Below are 18,831 nucleotides of genomic sequence, written 5' to 3' on the forward strand. Positions count from 1 at the left end.
CCGCAGTTAGCTTTGAACCAACATATAACAGAGCCGTCTGATTCCACAAGGAGTTTCTAATCCGTGAGCCCCAAAACATAACACTGCAAAGCTTCTCGATAAATCTATATCAAGCTACGGGATTTGATGACGGCATCTCCTTGTTGGAAAGATGCGGAAGACTCACCTGTCTACCCACTTGCCTGGGACTAATTTTAATGTAAATTTAACAAACACCGCAAATTTCAATGCAATGACACAGTCCTGGAAAATGAGTCTGTAACGGTATCCCCAAAACTGGGCATGGTTTCTTTTCTTTTCTTTTCTTTTTCGGAGATAAAGTCTCACTCTTGTCCCCAGGTTGGAGTGCAGTGGCTCAATCTTGGCTCACTGCAACCTCTGCCTCCCAGGTTCAAGCGATTCTCCTGCCTCAGTCTCCCAAGCACCTGGGATTACATGTGTGCGCCACCATGCCTGGCTAATTTTTGTATTTTTAGTAAAGCCGGGATTTCACCATGTTGGCCAGGATGGTCTCGAACTCCTGACCTCAGGCGATCCGCCTGCCTCAGCCTCCCAAAGTGCTGGGATTACAAGTATGAGCCACTGTGCCCGGCCCATGGTTTCTTGAAGGACTAGGGCATGCTATACTCACATCCTTCTTATGAAATCTCCAAGCTCCCCACAAACCTATGGGGTTGCAAGATCTCAAAATCACCATCCCAGAAATCAAACCCATAAAGCAAAATCCTGCCACAGAGGCTGAGGGCTCTGACATCTTTCGTCTTCCGGATACCTCGATCCAACATCACAATTCCCTATCTACTAATAAAACTGTGTCACTGAGATAAACATTAAACTCATTTTATAATTTAGGTATAAAAACCAAGATGTGAGTGGATGCAGTTGGAAAAGTCCTCTTTCGAGGCAGGGTCTTGGTATTTATAGAATAGTGCCTTGTTTTCGTTTTCTTTTTTTCTTTCTTTTCTTTTTTTTTTGAGACAAGAGTCTCGCTCTGTTGTCCAGGCTGGAGTACAGTGGCACAATCTTGGCTCACGGCAACCTTCGCCTCCCAGGTTCAAGCAATTCACTGTCTCAGCCTCCTAAGTGGCTGGGATTATAGGCACCCACAAGCAGGCACAGCTAATTTTTGTATTTTTAGTAAAGATGGGGTTTCACCATCTCTTGCTTCTCTTATTATGCTTTATTTATTTTCTTTTTAGTCCTTTGATTTGTGCATTTACAAAAGGCCAAGAAAATCAATCCCTGGACAACTAGAAAGCAAACCAGGAATTGAAAGTTGGACCTTCTGTTAATTTGGCATCAGAATAAAAGACTTATGGAAAATATTAGAAGAAAATTACCCTAGCATCTCAGTAGTACAAAGTGAATCTTGGACTCCCCCGAGCCAATTCTTCAGAAAGGATGCTTTCTTAAAAAAAATTATTTTGGGGGCCGGGCACAGTGGCTCACGCCTATAATCCCAGCACTTTGGGAGGCCGAGGCAGGCAGATCATGAGGTCAGGAGATCAAGACCATCCTGGCTAACACGGTGAAACCCTGTCTCTACTAAAAATATGAAAAATTAGCTGGGCATGGTGGCACGCGCCTGTAGTCCCAGGTGCTCGGGAGGCTGAGGCAGGAGAGTCGCTTGAACCCGGGAGGCAGAGGCTGCAGTGAGCTGAGATCGCGCCATTGCACTCCAGCCTGGGTGACACAGAGAGACTCCATCTCAAAAAAAAAAGTTATTTTTATATCTAGAGACAGGGTCTCTGTCTGTCGTCCAGGCTGGAGTGCAGTGGTGCAATCATGGCTTACTGCAGCCTCCAATTCCTGGGCTCAAGCAATCCTCATGCCTCAGCCTCCAGAGTAGTTGGGACCACAGGCATAGGCAAGCATGGCCAGCTAATGTTTTACATTTTTTGTAGAGACGAGGTTTGCTATGTTGCCCAAGCTGATCTTGAACTCCTGGGCTCACGCAATCCTCTTTCCTCGGACTCCCAAAGTGCTGGGATTACAGGTGTGGGCCACCAGGCTGGGACACATTTGCTTTTGTTCTTGAAAAATCTAGGAAAATTGTTTCTACTCAGTGAGAGCTTTCACTGTTCATGCCTGCCCCACCTCCTGCAATAAATGAGGATAATGCTCCCACCCAAGACCAAGACCCGGGCGGGGGGGGAGCGGATAAGGCAGAGGAAATATTGTTTTTCCTTTTCCCAACTCTATTTCCAAATTTTTGACAAAATCAAGCCCATTAAGCCCCCTGGGTGCTTTCCCAAGTTTGTGCGTCTTGGGATGTGATATGGTGAGGCTCTGTGTCTCCACCCAAACCTCATCTTGAATTGTAATTCCCATAATCCCCACGTGTCAAGAGAGAGACCAGGTGGGGGTCACTGAATCATGGCGGAGGTTCCCCCATGCTGTTCTCATGACAATGGGATGGTGCATTGCGTCCCCTTCTGCCATGATTGTAAGTTTACTGAGGCCTCCCCGCCCATGCTGAACTGTGAATCAATTAAACCTCTTTCCTTCATGAATTACCCAGTCTTAGGCAGTTCTTCATAGCAGTGTGAAAACAGACTAATACAGGATGTGAATATGAAATAGCATTACAAGATCCCAAAAGTTCCTAAGACTGCACACACAAGGTAATAAATATCCTTTGTAACTCATGAATCCAATTTGGGTTGACCCAAAGATTTTCCGAGAATCATCAATCAGAGATTTTGTAGTTTAATGCGAAAGTGTTCAACAATTATCTGTGATTCTAGAAAAGAGCTAGAGGCCAGGTGCTTTGACTCACGCCTATAATCCCAGCACTTTCGGAGGCCAAGGTGGGGGGATCACCTGAGGTCAGGAGTTCCAGACCAGTGTGTTCAACCTGGTGAAACCCCGTCTCTACTAAGAATACAAAAATTAGCCGGGTGTGGTGATGCACACCTGTAATCTCAGCTACTTGGGAGGCTGAGGCAGGAGAATTGCTTGAACCCAGGAGGCAGAGGTTGCAGTGAGCCGAGATTGCGCCACTGCATTCCACTCGGGGTGACAGAGCGACACTCCGTCTCAAAAAAAAAAAAAAAAAAAAAAACCGAGAGTTTGAAATAAAACATCTAGAATATTACACATCCTGTTCTGGCAAACAAGCCTTTCTTACCTTCTGGTTGAATATTATGTTGTGAGTTGAACAGTTTCAGAAAAGAAAAAGAAATGTCATTGAAAAGGAAACACAAATTCCCTTCCATTGTGTCCCTACTGTTTTAACCTCTCTGCTACTTCTAGAAGCAGCAAGAGGCGAGAAGAATGTTTTGTTGTTTGCTTTTTTCCAACGTGGTTCTAATTGTAGGTCTCTTATAGGCATCTCCTTGAAGGTGGTAATCTGTCCATCTGGGCCCCACTCAACACTGCCATTCAATCAGCCAAACACCAGCTGGGCACGGTGGCTCATGCCTGCAATCCCAGCACTTCGGGAGGTCATGGCGGGCGGATCACCCAAGGTCAGGAGTTCGAGACCAGCCTGACCAACCTAATGAAACTCTATCTCTACTAAAAAAACAAAAATTAGCCGTGCGTGGTGGTGTGCAACTGTAATCCCAGCTACTCGGGAGGCTGAGGTGGGAGAACCCGGGAGGTGGAGGTTGCAGTGAGCCGCAATGGAGCCATTGCATTCCAGCCTGGGTGACAGACTGAGACTTTATCTCAATAAACAAACAAACAAACAAACAAACAAACAAACAACCAAACACCATTCCCAGTAGTCCACCCACCAGGTAGGAGGCAACTGTCTTCCACACACTGCCCAAAACCCCACAGCAAGAATGGGGATATAAATACCAGCAGCTCATTTAAAGTCTGGAGACCTGAAAGCTGTTTAGGACTCTCCATTTTACACTCTAAATCATGTCTGTGGATGTCAAATGCTGGAATGATGGGAGATTATGGGGAAACTCCACCCCTACGGTCTAACTCTGTCCATACCAGCATCTATTCAAATGTTCTAGGAATCTCCCTGAAATCTTCAGGAAGCAGTGCTTTGGGTGGATGACATCAGTGACCAAGAATGAGTCAGGACTTAAGACCTAAGTAGGGTGAGACGTTCAGACACCCAGAGGCGTGAAGAACCCCAGGGGCTCCTCCATAAAACAGTAGTTGTTGGCCGGGTGTGGTGCCTCACACCTGTAATCCCAGCACTTTGGAAGGCTGAGGCAGGTGGATCACTTGAGTTCAGGAGTTGGAGACCAGCCCGGCCAACATGGTGAGACCCGGTCTCTACTAAAAATACAAAAATTAGCTGGGCGTGGTGGCGGGCGCCTATAATCCCAGCTACTCAGGAGGCTGAGGCAGGAGAATCTCTTGAACCTGGGGGGCTGGAGGACGCAGTGAGCCGAGATCGCGCCACTGCACTCCAGCCTGGGCAACAAAGCAAAACTCTGCCTCAAGAAAAAAGATAAAAAATAAGAGTAGCTGTTCCCGGTCGATGAGATCCCTGCAAACCACACTGCTTGGTCATGTAAGAGGGAGGCCAGAGCTAAATACAACTGCCCAGTGATGCATGCACGTTAGCTGTGTTCCAAATAGCAGGGTTTACTTCCCAACTTCACGGCGGATCCTAAATGATTTAGGGACTTTTGAATACGAGATCCCAAAGAGCCTGCTGACTGGCCTAGGAGGACTGCAATGGTGAGTACGTGCTCCTCCTAATTCCCCTGTAAATTTTAGTCCCGACCCAAGAAACTTCCCAGGTCCTGGGTGCTTGTAGGTTTTCAGTACTAACAGAAAGGGAATCCGCAGTGCTGGTTTTTGTTTTGTTTTTTGAGATGGAGTCTCGCTCTGTCGCCCAGGCTGGAGCCCAGTGGCGCAATCTCGGCTCACTGCAAGCTCTGCCTCCTGGGTTCCCGCCATTCTCCTGCCTCAGCCTCCCGAGTAGCTGGGACTACAGGCGCCGCCACCACGCCCGGTAATTTTTTGTATGTTTAGTAGAGACGGGGTTTCACCATGTTAGCCAGGATGGTCTCGATCTCCTGACTTCATGATCTACCCATCTCGGCTTCCCAAAGTGCTGGGATTACAGCTGTCAGCCACTGTGTCCGGCCTTGTGCTGGGTTTTAACTTAACTCTCCTGGGTGAAGAAAGGACCGTGGCAGTCCCCTCCTCACGGCTCTCCTCCTAATGATGACATTGATTATAAATAACAAGGCAGGAATCATCAGAGCTAAGTGTCTTCCACCTTTGCTCTCTGCAGGGAAACTTGTGGAGGCTTTCCTGCAGGACTGTCTCTAGCCCCTGCAACAATTCCTCCGCGTATGTACCAACAATTTCCCACTCTGTAGACATAAAAAACCCAAGCACTGCAGCAGTGAGGAACTTGTGAACTTTCACACAACGAAACACAAGGCAGAACAGCCCTGGAATCAAAGCCAGAAGGTCCGACTCCAAAGTTTTAGCGGTTTCACAAACCATCAGCCATCGTGCACCTGTTTCGTGCCAGCCCGGATTTGGTTTCTGCCTTTTAAAGAAAGCACAGTTTTCCAATCAGCAAGGCATGAAGGAGCGGCACCAGCGGAGCGAGCCTTACCGTTTTCTTTGAAGCACAGCTTCTTTTTCTGGTAAGCAATGAAGCTAGAGATGGCTCCGGCCACGGCGACCACGACGGCCCCCACAATCCCGGGGATCACACCTGGGGCGTCCGCTACAGGAGGAAGCACACAGCATCATGACTGAGACACGCATGGTGCAGAGAAGATCCCAGGGAGCAGTGGCTGGCAGAGACAGTCAGTCAGAGAGCACCAAGATCCTAAGAACATCTCAGTCACCTGAGCTGACCGATTTGCAAAGGGAGCACCTGAGAATGGTACACAGGAAGGCAAAGCAAGGCACAGCCTCCCATCGCCAGTCGTGCTGGGCAGACCTGGTCGGACCGTGGAGGGATTGGAGCAGGGAGAAAAGAGACATGAAGAGAGGCCAGCGAGGTACAGGAAGCAGCTCAGCAGAACCAAGGCAGAGACAAAGAAAGACAAAGACCGATGGAAGGAGAGAGCTGGGTCTGGGCGCAATGGCTCACGCCTGTAATCCCAGCACTTTGGGAGGCCAAGGTGGGCGGATGGGTGGATCGCCTGAGGTCAGGAGTTCGAGACCAGCCTGGTCAACATGGTAAAACCTGTCTCTACAAAAAATACAAAATTTAGCTGGGAGTAGGGGTGGGCGCCTTTAATCCCAGCTACTCAGGAGGCTGAGGCAAGAGAATCACTTGAACCCGGGAGGCGGAGGTTGCAGTGAGCCGAGATCGTGCCACTGCACTCCAGCCTGGGTGACAGAGCAATTTACCATCTCAAAACAAAACAAAAAAGAGAGAGCTGGACATCAAACCTGGAGGAAAGAGCCCAGGTAGGGGCAGAAGATGAAGCAGCAAAGACCTGCAATGCTTGGTACTTTGCCATAGCGTTCTGTATCGTTAGAATGTTCCTTTTTCACCCCCTGAAAACAGCTTTGGGTTTCAATGCAAATATTTTAAATCCATCTCTATTTATTATTATTATTGTTTATTATTTTGAGATGGGTTCTTGCTCTGTCAAACAGGCTGCAGTGCCATGATGCAATCATAGCTCACCACAGTCTTGAACTCTTGGGCTCATGAGATCCTCCCACTTCAGCCTTCTGAGTAGCTGGGACTACAGGTGTGCACCACCATGTCTGGTTAATTATTGTGGTTTTATAGAATTGGGGTCTTGCTATGTTGCCCAGTCTGATCTCGAACTCCCAGCCCAAAGCAACCTGCCGGCCTAGGCCTCCCAAAATGCTGGGATTACATGCATGAGCCACCACACCCAGCCTATTTTTTTTTAAATGTCATTCCAGCAATAATTCTTTTTTGTTTTTGGGAGACAGAGTCTTGTTATGTTGCCCAGGCTGGAGTGCAATGGTGCAGTCTCGGCTCACTGCAACCTCTGCGTCCCGGGTTCCAGCTAGTCTCCTGCCTCAGTCTCCCAAGTAGCTGGGATTACAGATGTGTGCCACCACCACTGGCTAATTTTTTTTTGAAATGCAGTCTTACTTTGTCACCCAGGCTGGAGTGCAGTGGCACGATTTCAGCTCACTGCAGCCTCTGCCTCCTGGGTTCAAGCAATTCTTGTGCCTCCCGAGTAGCTGGGACTATAGGTGCATGCTACACGCCCTGCTAATTTTTGTATTTTTTGTAGAGATGGGGTTTCACCATGTTAACCAGGCTGGTCTCAAACTCCTGACCTCAAGTGATCCACCTGCCTTGGCCTCCCGAAGTGCTGGGATTACAGGCGTGAGCCACCACACCTGGCCTAATTTTTGTATTTTTTTTGTAGAGAAGGGGTTTCACTATGTTGGCCAGGCTGATTTCGAACTCTTGGCCTCAAGCGATCCTCCTGCCTTAGCCTCCCAAAGTGCTGGGATGACAGGTGTAAGCCACGGCGCCCAGCCGATGAAGAGATTCTTAATTCCAAATGCCCGATGTGAGCTTTAGAGGACCCTTCTCCAGATAGAATCTTCTCCATAACGGGGAAGGAGAATTGTCTGACTTTCAGCAAAAACACTGGCTCCAAACATGGTCTGTGGGTGGTGTGTTCACTTGGCCAGTCTTTAATATGTGCAGGACACAGTCATGTCTTGGAAAGATTTTTCAAGCTTAACTACCCCTCCCTGATGAAGTGGCACAGTAAACATGAACTCTCCAGAAGGCCAAGAGCGACGGCCTGACATAAACATGCCAGGCATGGGTTTTCTTAGCTATTTTTTTAATGACCTTGTAGTCCCAGGTGAGAGCTACAGACAGATTACTGCCTCTTCAAAGAAAGCCCAGAATTCAAGAACTGTATCCATAAAAATAATAACTACCTAAAACAAGGGTAGACTACGCACTTTTCTTTTTCCACAAACATTCGTTGCGTATTTTAAGAATTCACATTTTATCAGTGATTAAAATGGCAAACAGGTGTTAAAATCTTTGGCCAAATTAGTATCTCTTCTGCCAAAGAAGTTGCTTAAAACCAGGCATTTTGCTAGAAGCAAAGTCCCTGAGAATTTTAGAGATATGAGATACTAAAATACGAAGCTATTGTCCTCGCCCCTCCCTCTCTTCTGTCTCTCCTCTCTCCTTCCCTCTTTCCTTCTTTTCCTCCTTTTCTTCTGTTTCCCTCTCTCCTTCCTTCCTTTCCTCCCTTCTCCTTCATTCCTTCCTTCCTTTCCTCCTCCCTTCTCCTGCTTTCCTTCTTTCCCTCCGTCCCTCCCCTCTTTCCCTTCCCTCCCTCCCTTCCTCCTCCCTTCCTCCTCCCTTCCCTCCCTTCCTTCCTTCTTCCCTTCTTTCCTCCTTCCTTCGCTCTCTCCATCCCTCCTTCCCTCCTTCCTTCCTCCCTACTTTCTCTTTCTCTTACCTCATTTTTTTGTCTTTACAGTTCTAAAAGGAATTCTTTCTGTGGTTATTTTCTTGTCCCATCTAAGGGAAAAGGTTATGAAAAAGGAGACAGGAGATACATCACCGGCACTTTCATGGAGAACACAATGCCTGTTACGGCCAGGGTGGGAGCGATCCACATTCCCACCTCCCACCTGGTCCCTGACGTTCTCAAGGGCCAAGCGCAACCGAGGATCCCGCGTCACAAGCTTCTGATCGTTAGGGTGAGTGTAGGAGCTTTAGTAAACACAAGGACGAGGCTAAGCATGATGTAGGGGTCAGATCGCCAGCCAGAGCATCATGGGCAGATGACCAAATGTAAAATCTGGGTCACGTGGGCACCTGGAGCAGGGCTGGTTTGCTGGGGGGACCTCTGCGGCTATACCACTTGGGAGCACTTGGCACAGAACACCCGTGTCTCCTGCCAATAGCTTCAGGAGGCCAATGCCAGTGTAGTCCACCAGCTCTCAGACATTCTGCTTCCCCTCCTCATCACCACGTGGGAGAGACAAGAAGAAAGACGGCAGAAGCCAGGTGCACCTACCCTCCTCCCCTTCTTTCCAGTGGCTTCCTCCACCATCACTGCCTCCTTTTCCTGCAACACAAAAGCAATGTCTGCTGAAAATCTGCACCTGGAAGATTCGGGATCAAGGAAAAATTCACAGCCAGGACCGTGAAGAGGCTGGGGTCCTGCTTCTTACACTCTACAGGGGTACATGTTACCCAGCTACAGAGCTGGAGTCCTGCCTATTACACTCTAGGGGTGCATGTTACCCAGCTACAGAGCTGGGGTGCTGCCTGTTACACTCCAGGGGTACTCTGAGAACCTGCACTCCCAGGCATTATCTCTTTATTCTTCGGGCTTTAATATTCACATCCCTTAAATTACAGAAAACAGCCCAATAAAACGAAGCTGAAACAACACTAGCTATCCGCAAGAATACACAGGTGAATGGATGGGTGAGGAGGTGGTGAAAAGGGCCTGTTCAACAGGCACTGTCCCTCAGAAAAGTGGGGCAGCTGCCTGGGCCCTGAACTCTTCTCCCAGAACCGACCCTCTATGGGGCAGCCTTTACTTCCCACATCCTTGAAGCCTCAGCAAATGGGCAGTTCCCAGAGATGACTGAACATTTCACTGTGAGTTCACAGAGGGCTGAGAGTTTAGACCCTGCAGTGATTCTGCAGAGCAGGTGGGCATCATGGGATGGAGAGAGAAAAGAGACAGAAAACAAGGTAACTGTACCTTCTCCACCTGAAACACCATCCGCAAGGTCAGCATCTGAGAAGCTACCTAGGAAAGAAAATACAGCATCATCTGTCAACCTGGAACTCCTCCAAGGGTCTTCATGTCTTAGAATAAAGGAGAAACTCAGGAAAACCAGCCTGTTTATCAACATAGTGAAACCCCATCTCTACTAAGAATATAAAAATTAGCTGGGTGTGGTGACAGGCACACGTAATCCCAGCTACTTGGGAGGATGAGGCAGGAGAATCACTTGAACCCTGGAGGTGGAGGCTGCAGTGAGCCAAGATGGCGCCACTGCACTCCAGCCTGGGCAACAAGAGCTAAACTCAGTCTCAAAACAAAACAAAACAAAAACCATAAATGAAGTGGAAAAACGTGAGCATAATATTGCATGCTGGCAATATTTAGTGTCTGTAAATAAATGAAGAAGGTTTATAAATCAATAATGTCATATCAGAATGTAAGAATAAAAGGCAAAGCATACAATACACAAAATAAGAAGTACCCACGGCCAATGGATGCAGGTTGTTTTTTTTAAAATTTTAGAAGTAAAGTCATGAAACCAGGAGAAAGTTGACAGAACATTTCACACTATTTGCAAAGGTTTCCTAGGTGATAACTAATATTGGAGATGGTGTGAAGACAGGGACATTTGCACACACCCCGGCATCAAAATAAATTGCTAAAATTCTGCAGCAAATTAAAAACCAGGTCAAAAGCTATACAAGTACTCATACACATTGATCTAAACAATTTGAACGTTAGAAATTTATTCGAAGGAATAAAAATAGTGCATAGAGTTGACTCAGATTTGCTTTGTTAATTCATAATTCTAAAATGCCAGAAGAAACACAACATTTTCAGAATTAAAGGAAATACATAATTATATATGTAGTATGTAATAGTACATGATTATCGGTAAAAGTCATACGATAGAAATGATTATGTGACATGAAAAAGTGTTCATGGAATATCAGTAAGCAAAAAGTAATGTTACAACGCAGTATAAACAAAAGACTTGGAACTTTGCTTAAAATTTATTTCATTTAGATTAATATATAGGCTGGGTGAGGTGGCTCATGCCTGTAATCTCAAGAGATTTGGGACGCTGAGGCAAGAGGATTGCTTGAGGCCAGGAGTTTCAGACCAGCCTGGGCAACATACTGAGACCCCATCTCTACAAAAAATGAAAAAACTAATTGGTCACGGTGCTGTGTGCCTGTAGCCCCAGCTACTTGAAAGACTGAGGCAGGGGGATCTTTCTAGCCCAGGCATTGGAGGCTGTGGTATGCTCTTATGTTTAATATGATCACACCACTGTACTCTAGCCTGGACAACAGAGTGAGACCCTGCCTCAAAAAAAAAAAGATACATAAAATACTAGCACTAATCGTCATCAAAACGTCAACAAGATGTGAACATCATTAATATATTTCTGTGTTAAAAATTAAATATGTAAAAAAAAAAAAATCCTAAGCACATAAACTTTCGACAATCATTCAGCTAAAAAGAAAACATGGTGCTATTCAAATTACACTGAAAATGCTGTAATATGTCAGAAAATATTTTTTTTCTTAAATATTTAAGGGCAAAAAGATTTAAAACACACTAACTTCTCCATAAGGAATGTGCATGCCAATACTTTTCTCTTTATCAAGTCTATATTTAAATTCTTGTACTCAATTTTTTAGAAGTTCCATAAGATGGAACCTGGAAGTAAAAGTAGCTAACTAGGCCAGGCACAGTGGCTCATATCTGTAATCCCAGCACTTTCGGGAGGCCAAGGTGGGCGGATCACTTGAGGTCAGGAGTTCGAGACCAGCCTGGCCAACACAGCAAAACCCTGACTCTACTAAACATACAAAAATTAGCTGGGCATGGCAGCGTGCGCCTGTAATTCCAGCTACTCAGGAGGCTGATGCAGGAGAATCACTTGAACCCAGTAGGTGGAGGTTGCAGTGAGCCAAGATGGCACCACTGCACTCCAGCCTGGGTGACAGAGCAAGACTCTGTCTCAAAAAAAAAAAAAGAAAAAGCAAACTAAAAATAAAATCCAAGCTGAATATCTATTTTTGAAAGGTATATTTTCCACTTCATGAACAGGGGCATTACACTGCACAGGCAGTCAACAGTAAGCACACACTCAGCTGAAATCACCTCCTCTCTGCTGACATAAATATCACTGAATTCTGAACAACATGGAGATAGCCCACGGGGTCAGAGACTCTTACCAGAGGAACCAGCCTGGTCGGGGTTTGGATTTGGCTTCGGCTTGGGTGGGTTCGGTGGTGGTGGGTCGTCTGTTTGTGAAAGATGAGAATTGCAATTATAAGTGCCTTGCAGTAAAGAAAATGAAACATCAGTTTACATACAGATGGTTCCCTCAACAGAAATTGGACCTTGGCCTTTGTCCTGGTGGGGATACCCGTACACACAGCCTCCTGCCAATTTCCTCCCATCAACTTTGAGCCACAGTTCTTAATTTCAAGTATGTTCAATAAAAATTAAAGCGGGTATCCACACCAGCTGCAGAATTTCTGGGGCCAAAATAAAAAGGTGGGACCCATTTTTCAAATTCTATTAAGTATTCTAAGATGCAGGCACCAGAACAGTAAACCAGTATGGTGCCCATGTCAAACCCACATTCCATGGGGTCCTGTGCCACTGCACAGGTCACATGCTCGTGAGGCCAGCCCTGGCCAGGGTAGGCACATTTGTCTCATGTCCTTCCAAAGGCTGTAACAGTTTTAAAATAAAGGCACATGTACTGGTTGTAAAGAAAAACCCAACGACAACAGCAAGAACAAACCAACACACCTATTCCCTCGGTTTCCACTGTGAAAGCTGGCTCCCTTTATAATTTAAATGGGAGAATTCTCTCTGAAATGATCATAATTGGGTGATAATAAGCAGGCCAGCAGCAGAAGAGATTAAAGGATAATACTCACCATTTCCTCCATCAACAACAGCATCTCCTAAGTCAAAGTCATCCCCTAAAAGAGGGAAAAAAGCAGTTAATACCAAATTTCAGAGAGAAACGAGGAAGGAATGACCGTGAACATATCGAAAAAACACCACAGCCCCACATTCCTGAATACTTTTCTGAATATCAGCTTGACCTGGATCTCATTAGAAAAAGTGAATTCCTGACCATTTTTACATCACTATTCTCTCAGACAAAAAGAGTAAAAAACAAAGAGAGACACAGAGAGACAAAGAGCTAGGAGAGAAGCTCTCAGAGGAGGGGCAGGGGAGAGAGAGACAGAAACAAAGTAATTTATAAATGAATTGTGTTGCCTGGACCAAGGTGAAATTCCAATTCTGCCTGCACATGATTTTCTCCTGTTGACTCCCCATCCCATCATCTTCTCCTCCCAGGTCCCTAACAACTTTGGAAAGGCAGACCCTAAGAGAAGGGGACAGATGACTGTGATCAGATTTAGGCTAGAGGGTGTCTAAAATGCGGCTCTGGCAACCCACATGTGCTCTGCAATGGACGTGACAATTCACCATGGCCTCAGATCTTGTCTTCTAGTATGAAGAATGATTTTGAAAACCCAACTAAGATGGAGGAATGGTTGCTGGCATCCACCCAACAGCACGTACTGAGCCATCCTGAGTCACGTATGGGAATTTCCAGTCCCTTCCTCAAGGAGACTGTAATAGTACAAATCCAGACGTTCAACACCTACTCATTGGGTGCTGTCTGCACGATTGCATAGTTCAAGGATCTGGGGACACGGGGTCCCTTTGCTCATGAGCTGACACTCTAGACAGGAAGTGCAATAATGAAGTGGAGCTATTAATGTTTTATATTAGAAAACTCAGAAGTGCTAAGACAAGACAGTGATGCCGTAAGTTTGGGCATCATTTTTACTCTGTTTATCCACCAGTGGGGTTAACCCTTGGGCAATTCCATCACGTGGCCCTTGTTTCTGATTTTTGTTTCTGACTTTTGTTTGAAAGAACAGCACTGAGAACAAATGAGGTGTGTGCCCACATGTTGAGAGATGAGGTAGGGGAGGTCTCAGCACCAAATGCTTTCTCTCCCAGGAAGCAGAAATCTAAAGACAAAGACCAGGTGTGGTGGCTCACGCCCATAATCCCAGCACTTTGGGAGGCCAATTGCCTGAAGTCAGGAGTTCGAGACCAGCCTGGCCAACACAGTGAAACCTCATCTTGACTAAAAATACAACAATTAGCCAGGTGTGGTGGCTGGTGCCTGCAGTCCCAGCTACTGAGGCAGCTGAGGCAGGAGAATCACTCGAACCCGGGAGACGGAGGTTGCAGTGAGCCAAGATCACACTACTGCACTCCAGCCTGGGAGACAAGAAAGAAAGAAAGAGACGCCATCTCAGAAAAAAAAAAAAGGGGGTGGGGGGGAAGAAAATCTAAAGACAGAGTAACTCAGATCCTTAGAATAAAAGCACCCGGAGATACTGTCCCAATGACCCCAAAACATTTCACATCAGCAACCATTCTCTCCCTGGAATCACTAGATGCAAGTCCACAACCTAACACAATTCCAGCATTAACCAGACTCCACCCGGAGCACTCCAATCACTTCTCTCTTCTTTCTAGTTGCCGAAGTCCCGTCCTGCTGTGAGAGAAAATGATTTGTTTTTATTTTGCATACTAGAAACAAGTCCTTCTCACCAGCACTGGGCTTCTTGGGCGTTGCAGTGGGTTTCTTGTCTTTATTGTCTAAAGAGAGAAGACATTTTAGTCAGTAAAAGTTGCAGCTGGGAAAACAAGTGTTAACTCTTTTGTGGTTAAGGCTGTTTCATTTTCTTGGAAACAGTTGGAGAATGTTTTTAGCATTGCTTTTTCTCACCAGCGCAAGTGGGCTGAGCTTTACCGGATGGCTCTTGAGCCCAGAAGACAGGCACAGAGGCTGCTACCGGCCATGGTTTCCACAGAGACCAGGGGCCCCTTCTCCACTTTTTTTTTTTTTTTTTTTTTTTTTTTGAGACCAAGTGTTGCTCTGTCACCCAGGCTGGAGTGCAATGGTATGGTCTCCACTCACCGCAACCTCTGCCTCCTGGGTTCAAGCAATTCTCCCGCCTCAGCCTCCCGAGTAGCTGGGTTTACACGCGCATGCCATCACTTCCGGCTAATTTTTTGTATTTTTACTAGAGATGGGGTTTCACCATTTTGGCCAGGCTGGTCTCGAACTCCTGACCTCAGGTGATCCACCCACCTCAGCCTCCCAAAGTGCTGGGATGACAGGCATGAGCCACAGTGCCCAGCCCTTCTCCACTTCTTGACATTCAATGGGACTGTGACCGAGATGTAAGCCAGGAAGGCAGGAGAATGGCAAAGTTAGGAGAAAAACTGCCCTTTCAGAGCCCAAGATCTGTGCATGAGAAGGAGACACCGGATTGATGGTTGAAAGGCTGTTCACATTTCTCATATGAAACACACTTTTGGCTCCATCAGGCCTCTGCCTAGGCTGCCCCCTCTGGGAATGGAAGTCAAGCAGGCAAATCTGGTGGAGGTTCTAAGACTAAGGGCACCTCCCACTGCAGTGAACACCTGTTCCCAAGGGCCAAGAAGGGGTAGGTGATCAGGAAAGAGATGATCCCCATTAGCACTGTTTCTCTCAAACCATCGGCATTGCACCACAGGACATAAAATTAAAAGCTGGCACGCGCAGTGGCTCACGTCTGCAATCCTTTCACACCTCAGCACTTTGGCAGGCTGAGGCGGGAGGACTCCTCGAGCTCAGATGGTCAAGGCTGCAGTGAGCCAAGATCCCACCACGGCACTCCAACCTGAGCAACACAGTGAGACAGTGTCTCAAAAAAAAAAAAAAAAAGTAAAACATAAAGCGAAGAGGGTGGCCAAGCTTAGTGGCTCATGCCTGTAATCCCAGCACTTTGGGAGGCAAAGGTGGGCAGATCACGAGGTCAGGAGTTTGAGACCAGCCTGACCAACGTGGTGAAACCCCATCTCTACTGAAAATACAAAAACTAGCCAGGCATGGTGGTGCATGCCTGTAATCCCAGCTACCTGGGAGGTGGAGGCAGGAGAATCACTTGAACCTGGGAGGTGGAGGTTGCAGTGAGCCAAGATCGCGCCACTGCGCTCTAGCCTGGGCGACAGAGAGAGACTCCATCTAAAAAAAAAAAACTGAAGAGGGCTGTCCTGGGTTGAAGAGCATTCCTCCAAAATCCACATCCACCCCAAACCTCAATAGGTGCTCTTATTTGGAAACAGGGTCTTTGCCGTTGTAATTAGTTAAGACGAGGTTATAACAGATTAGGATAGGTCCTAATGACTGGTGCCCTTATAAGAAGGAAATTTGGATACATGGAGACACAGGGAAGAGACCAGTGTAGACAAAGGCAGAGCCTAGAGTGATGCGGCCACAAGCACAGGGACGCCTGCAGCCCTCAAAAGCTGGGAGAGGCAGGAAGGATCCTCCCCTATAGCCACCAGAAAGAACTGGATATAACTGCAGTGGATTGAGCAGTGGTTCCCCCAAAAGACATATCTACATCCTAAACCTAGAACCTGGTATTGAGACTTTATTTGGAAATAGGGTCTTTGCAGATGTGCTTGAGAAGGATCTTGAGATGAGGTTATCCTGGAGTATGGTGGCCCTAAACCCAATCACAAGTGTCCTTGTAAAAGAAAGACAAGGAGACAGAGACACAGAGGAGGAGGCCCCATGGAGAAGGAGGCAGAGACTGGAGTGATGCGGCCACAAGCCCAGGGACACCTGGAGTCCCCAGGAGCTGGGAAAGGCAGGAAGGACCTTCCCCTAGAGCTCCCTAGAGGGAGCATGGGTCTGTCTACACCTTGATCTCAGACTTGCGTTGTCCCGGTCTGGAAGATGGTAAATCCCTGTGGTTTAAGCCCCCAGTTGGTGGTACCTTTTTATGGCAGCCCCAGAAAACAAATATAAAGGGATGACAAGACCCAGAAGCAGATAGAGTGATAAGACAGATTCCTTCAATTCCTTTTCCCATACCCTTCACCGAGGGCTCTGGGTGAGGAGCGGGAGACAGGAAGAGCTGCAGAAAAAGGATGGAGTGGCCCCATGGAGAGAGCGGGTGCCGATTTCGAGAGGGAGGACGCCAGGACTGGACGCCCCTCTCTCCAGGGGGACCTCCATTTGCTCACCACCTCTAGCCCCTTCCCCAAGCACCTGGTAAGTTTTCGCTCGGCTTTGACCATCACAGGAGTGTGAATTATTCCACCAGGGTGGTTTGTTTATCTTAACGAGGGCATCTTGCTTTTCTTTGTCATCTATGAATCTAGTTTTTATAATAAGGCAGGTGGACACAGACAGGCGGACCTCCTTCACTGCACTTTGCCTTAAGGTGCTTTGCAAATACTGTATGTTTTACAAACGGAAGGTCTGCAGCAACTCTGAGCCAAGCCAGACTCTCGGCATCATTTTTTCCAACAGCACATGCCCCACTTCCTGTCTCTGTATCTGCATTTTTTAGCAATAAGTTATTTTCAATTAGAGTATTCTGTTTTTAGAAGCAATGCTATTGCATACTTAATAGACAACAGTTAAGAGTAAACATAACATTTATATGTACTGGGAAGCCAGAAATTGCTATGACTTCTGGTACTGCGGTGTTCTAGAACCGAGCCGGAAATGTCTGGGATATGCCTGTACTTATTATGTTAACATAAAATATTGACAGGATTTTAAAAATTGATGTTGTTACTCACCAGGAAGGGCATCAGATAAATCGAAACCATCATCTAAGAGGGAAAAAAAGAGTCAACTTAGAAACAAGAAAAATAAAAATAAATTTGAAAATTATAGAGATAAAAAATGATAGGTGATTTTCTTGACTTTTGTGACATTTAAAACAGCAACGTAAAAAAATTTACAAGGTGCTGTGATTTCTCTTTTCATTCTAAATATTCACTTTCATGCCTAAAAGTAAGAATATGTTAGCCTAGGTTTTAAAGAAACAATGACCTTCGAACTTAATAGAAATTAAAATAGTGGGAAAACGTGATCATTTTGTGTATTATTCTTAAAAGGCAGTTCCTTTGAAACAGAGGAGTAACAATTTTGAATATGTACTGAAAAGAACATGGGGAACAAAATTCTCCATTTTTTATTGGCAACTTTCCTGTAATTACAAACCAAAATATAGTAGACACACTAGACAACCCAGAAAGACACATGCACTATGCATTAAAAAAAAAAATCTCATGGAATCTCACAGGATGAGGAAACTGTCATGCTCAATTATTGATAGGCTATCCTGTTTCTACAGTTTTTAATTACAAGAATTTCAATGCTACTTCAACGTGGCCATCTCTGGTGCACTGAAGAAAAGCCAAATTCAGGAAAATTTGGAAAAGTCGACTTGGATTGTTTGGTTAACTGGAGGAAGAGTTAGGATAATCGTCAACATCCCCACTCCTCAGCACCAAAAGCGTACAACATCTCTCAACCGTCAGGAAGCACCTGGCGGTGGGTGCTCAGGGGTCCAAGAACAACCCGCGGGAGCCCTGTGAACAACAGAAGTGTGTCCAGTTCCACAGCAGGTGCAAACGACCGGGCTATGCTCCTGTGTGTATAAACGAAGTGTGCATGCATATGTCACAGGGCTGTGTGTGTGCGTGTGCATGTATATTTGGGCATTTGCAGTGCAAATGTATGTATTTGTGGGTTTTGTGTGCATGTATGGGGTGTGTAGGTGGGTTCTGTGTGTGTATATGTGTATGTATGTGTTGTATGTGCATATATACAGGTGTGTGTATGAGTGGGTTTGCATATGTGCATATGTGTGGGCGTGTTTCGTGTAACTGTGGAGGTGCATTTTGTGGGTTTGTGTCTGTGTATGTGTGCGCAGTGTGTCAGTGTTTTCTGTGTGCATATGTGTCGGTGCATGTTCATGTAGGTTTGTGTGTGCATATGCAGGTGTGCATAGTGTGTAGGTGCTTCTGTGTGCCTATGGATAGTTACATGTATGTGTGGGTTCTGTGTGCAGATGTGTAGGTGTTATGTATGCATATGTGTAAGTGCATGTATATGCGGGTTTGTGTGTGTATGTGTAGGCGGATGTAGTGTGTATGTGTTTTTCATGTGCATGTGTGCGGTTGCACGCATGTGTGTGCATGTGTCAATGTGTGTATATGTGTAGGTGTGTTTGTGTGTGCATGTATAGGTGTGTGCATTTGTGGGTTTGTGTGTGCATGTGTAGGTGTGTGC

General features: G+C 46.2%; 1 protein-coding gene across 1 annotated transcript in view; it reads right to left on the reverse strand.

Annotated features, from left to right (window-relative positions):
* LOC116418601 (CD99 antigen-like) overlaps window positions 1-18,216 on the reverse strand; it is a 27,865-nt gene extending 9,649 nt beyond the window's left edge. The window contains exons 1-8 of the mRNA XM_031935003.1: window positions 18,072-18,216; window positions 17,331-17,363; window positions 14,295-14,342; window positions 12,587-12,631; window positions 11,870-11,938; window positions 9,636-9,683; window positions 8,937-8,987; window positions 5,549-5,662 (exon numbers count right to left, since the gene is read on the reverse strand). Of these exons, the coding sequence (XP_031790863.1) occupies window positions 5,549-5,662; window positions 8,937-8,987; window positions 9,636-9,683; window positions 11,870-11,938; window positions 12,587-12,631; window positions 14,295-14,342; window positions 17,331-17,363; window positions 18,072-18,216 (553 nt within the window). The remainder of the gene's footprint in view (window positions 1-5,548; window positions 5,663-8,936; window positions 8,988-9,635; window positions 9,684-11,869; window positions 11,939-12,586; window positions 12,632-14,294; window positions 14,343-17,330; window positions 17,364-18,071) is intronic.
* Window positions 18,217-18,831: the final 615 nt, after the last annotated feature.

Source organism: Piliocolobus tephrosceles, chromosome Y, assembly GCF_002776525.5.
Source record: "Piliocolobus tephrosceles isolate RC106 chromosome Y, ASM277652v3, whole genome shotgun sequence".
Taxonomy (NCBI): Eukaryota; Metazoa; Chordata; class Mammalia; order Primates; family Cercopithecidae; genus Piliocolobus; species Piliocolobus tephrosceles.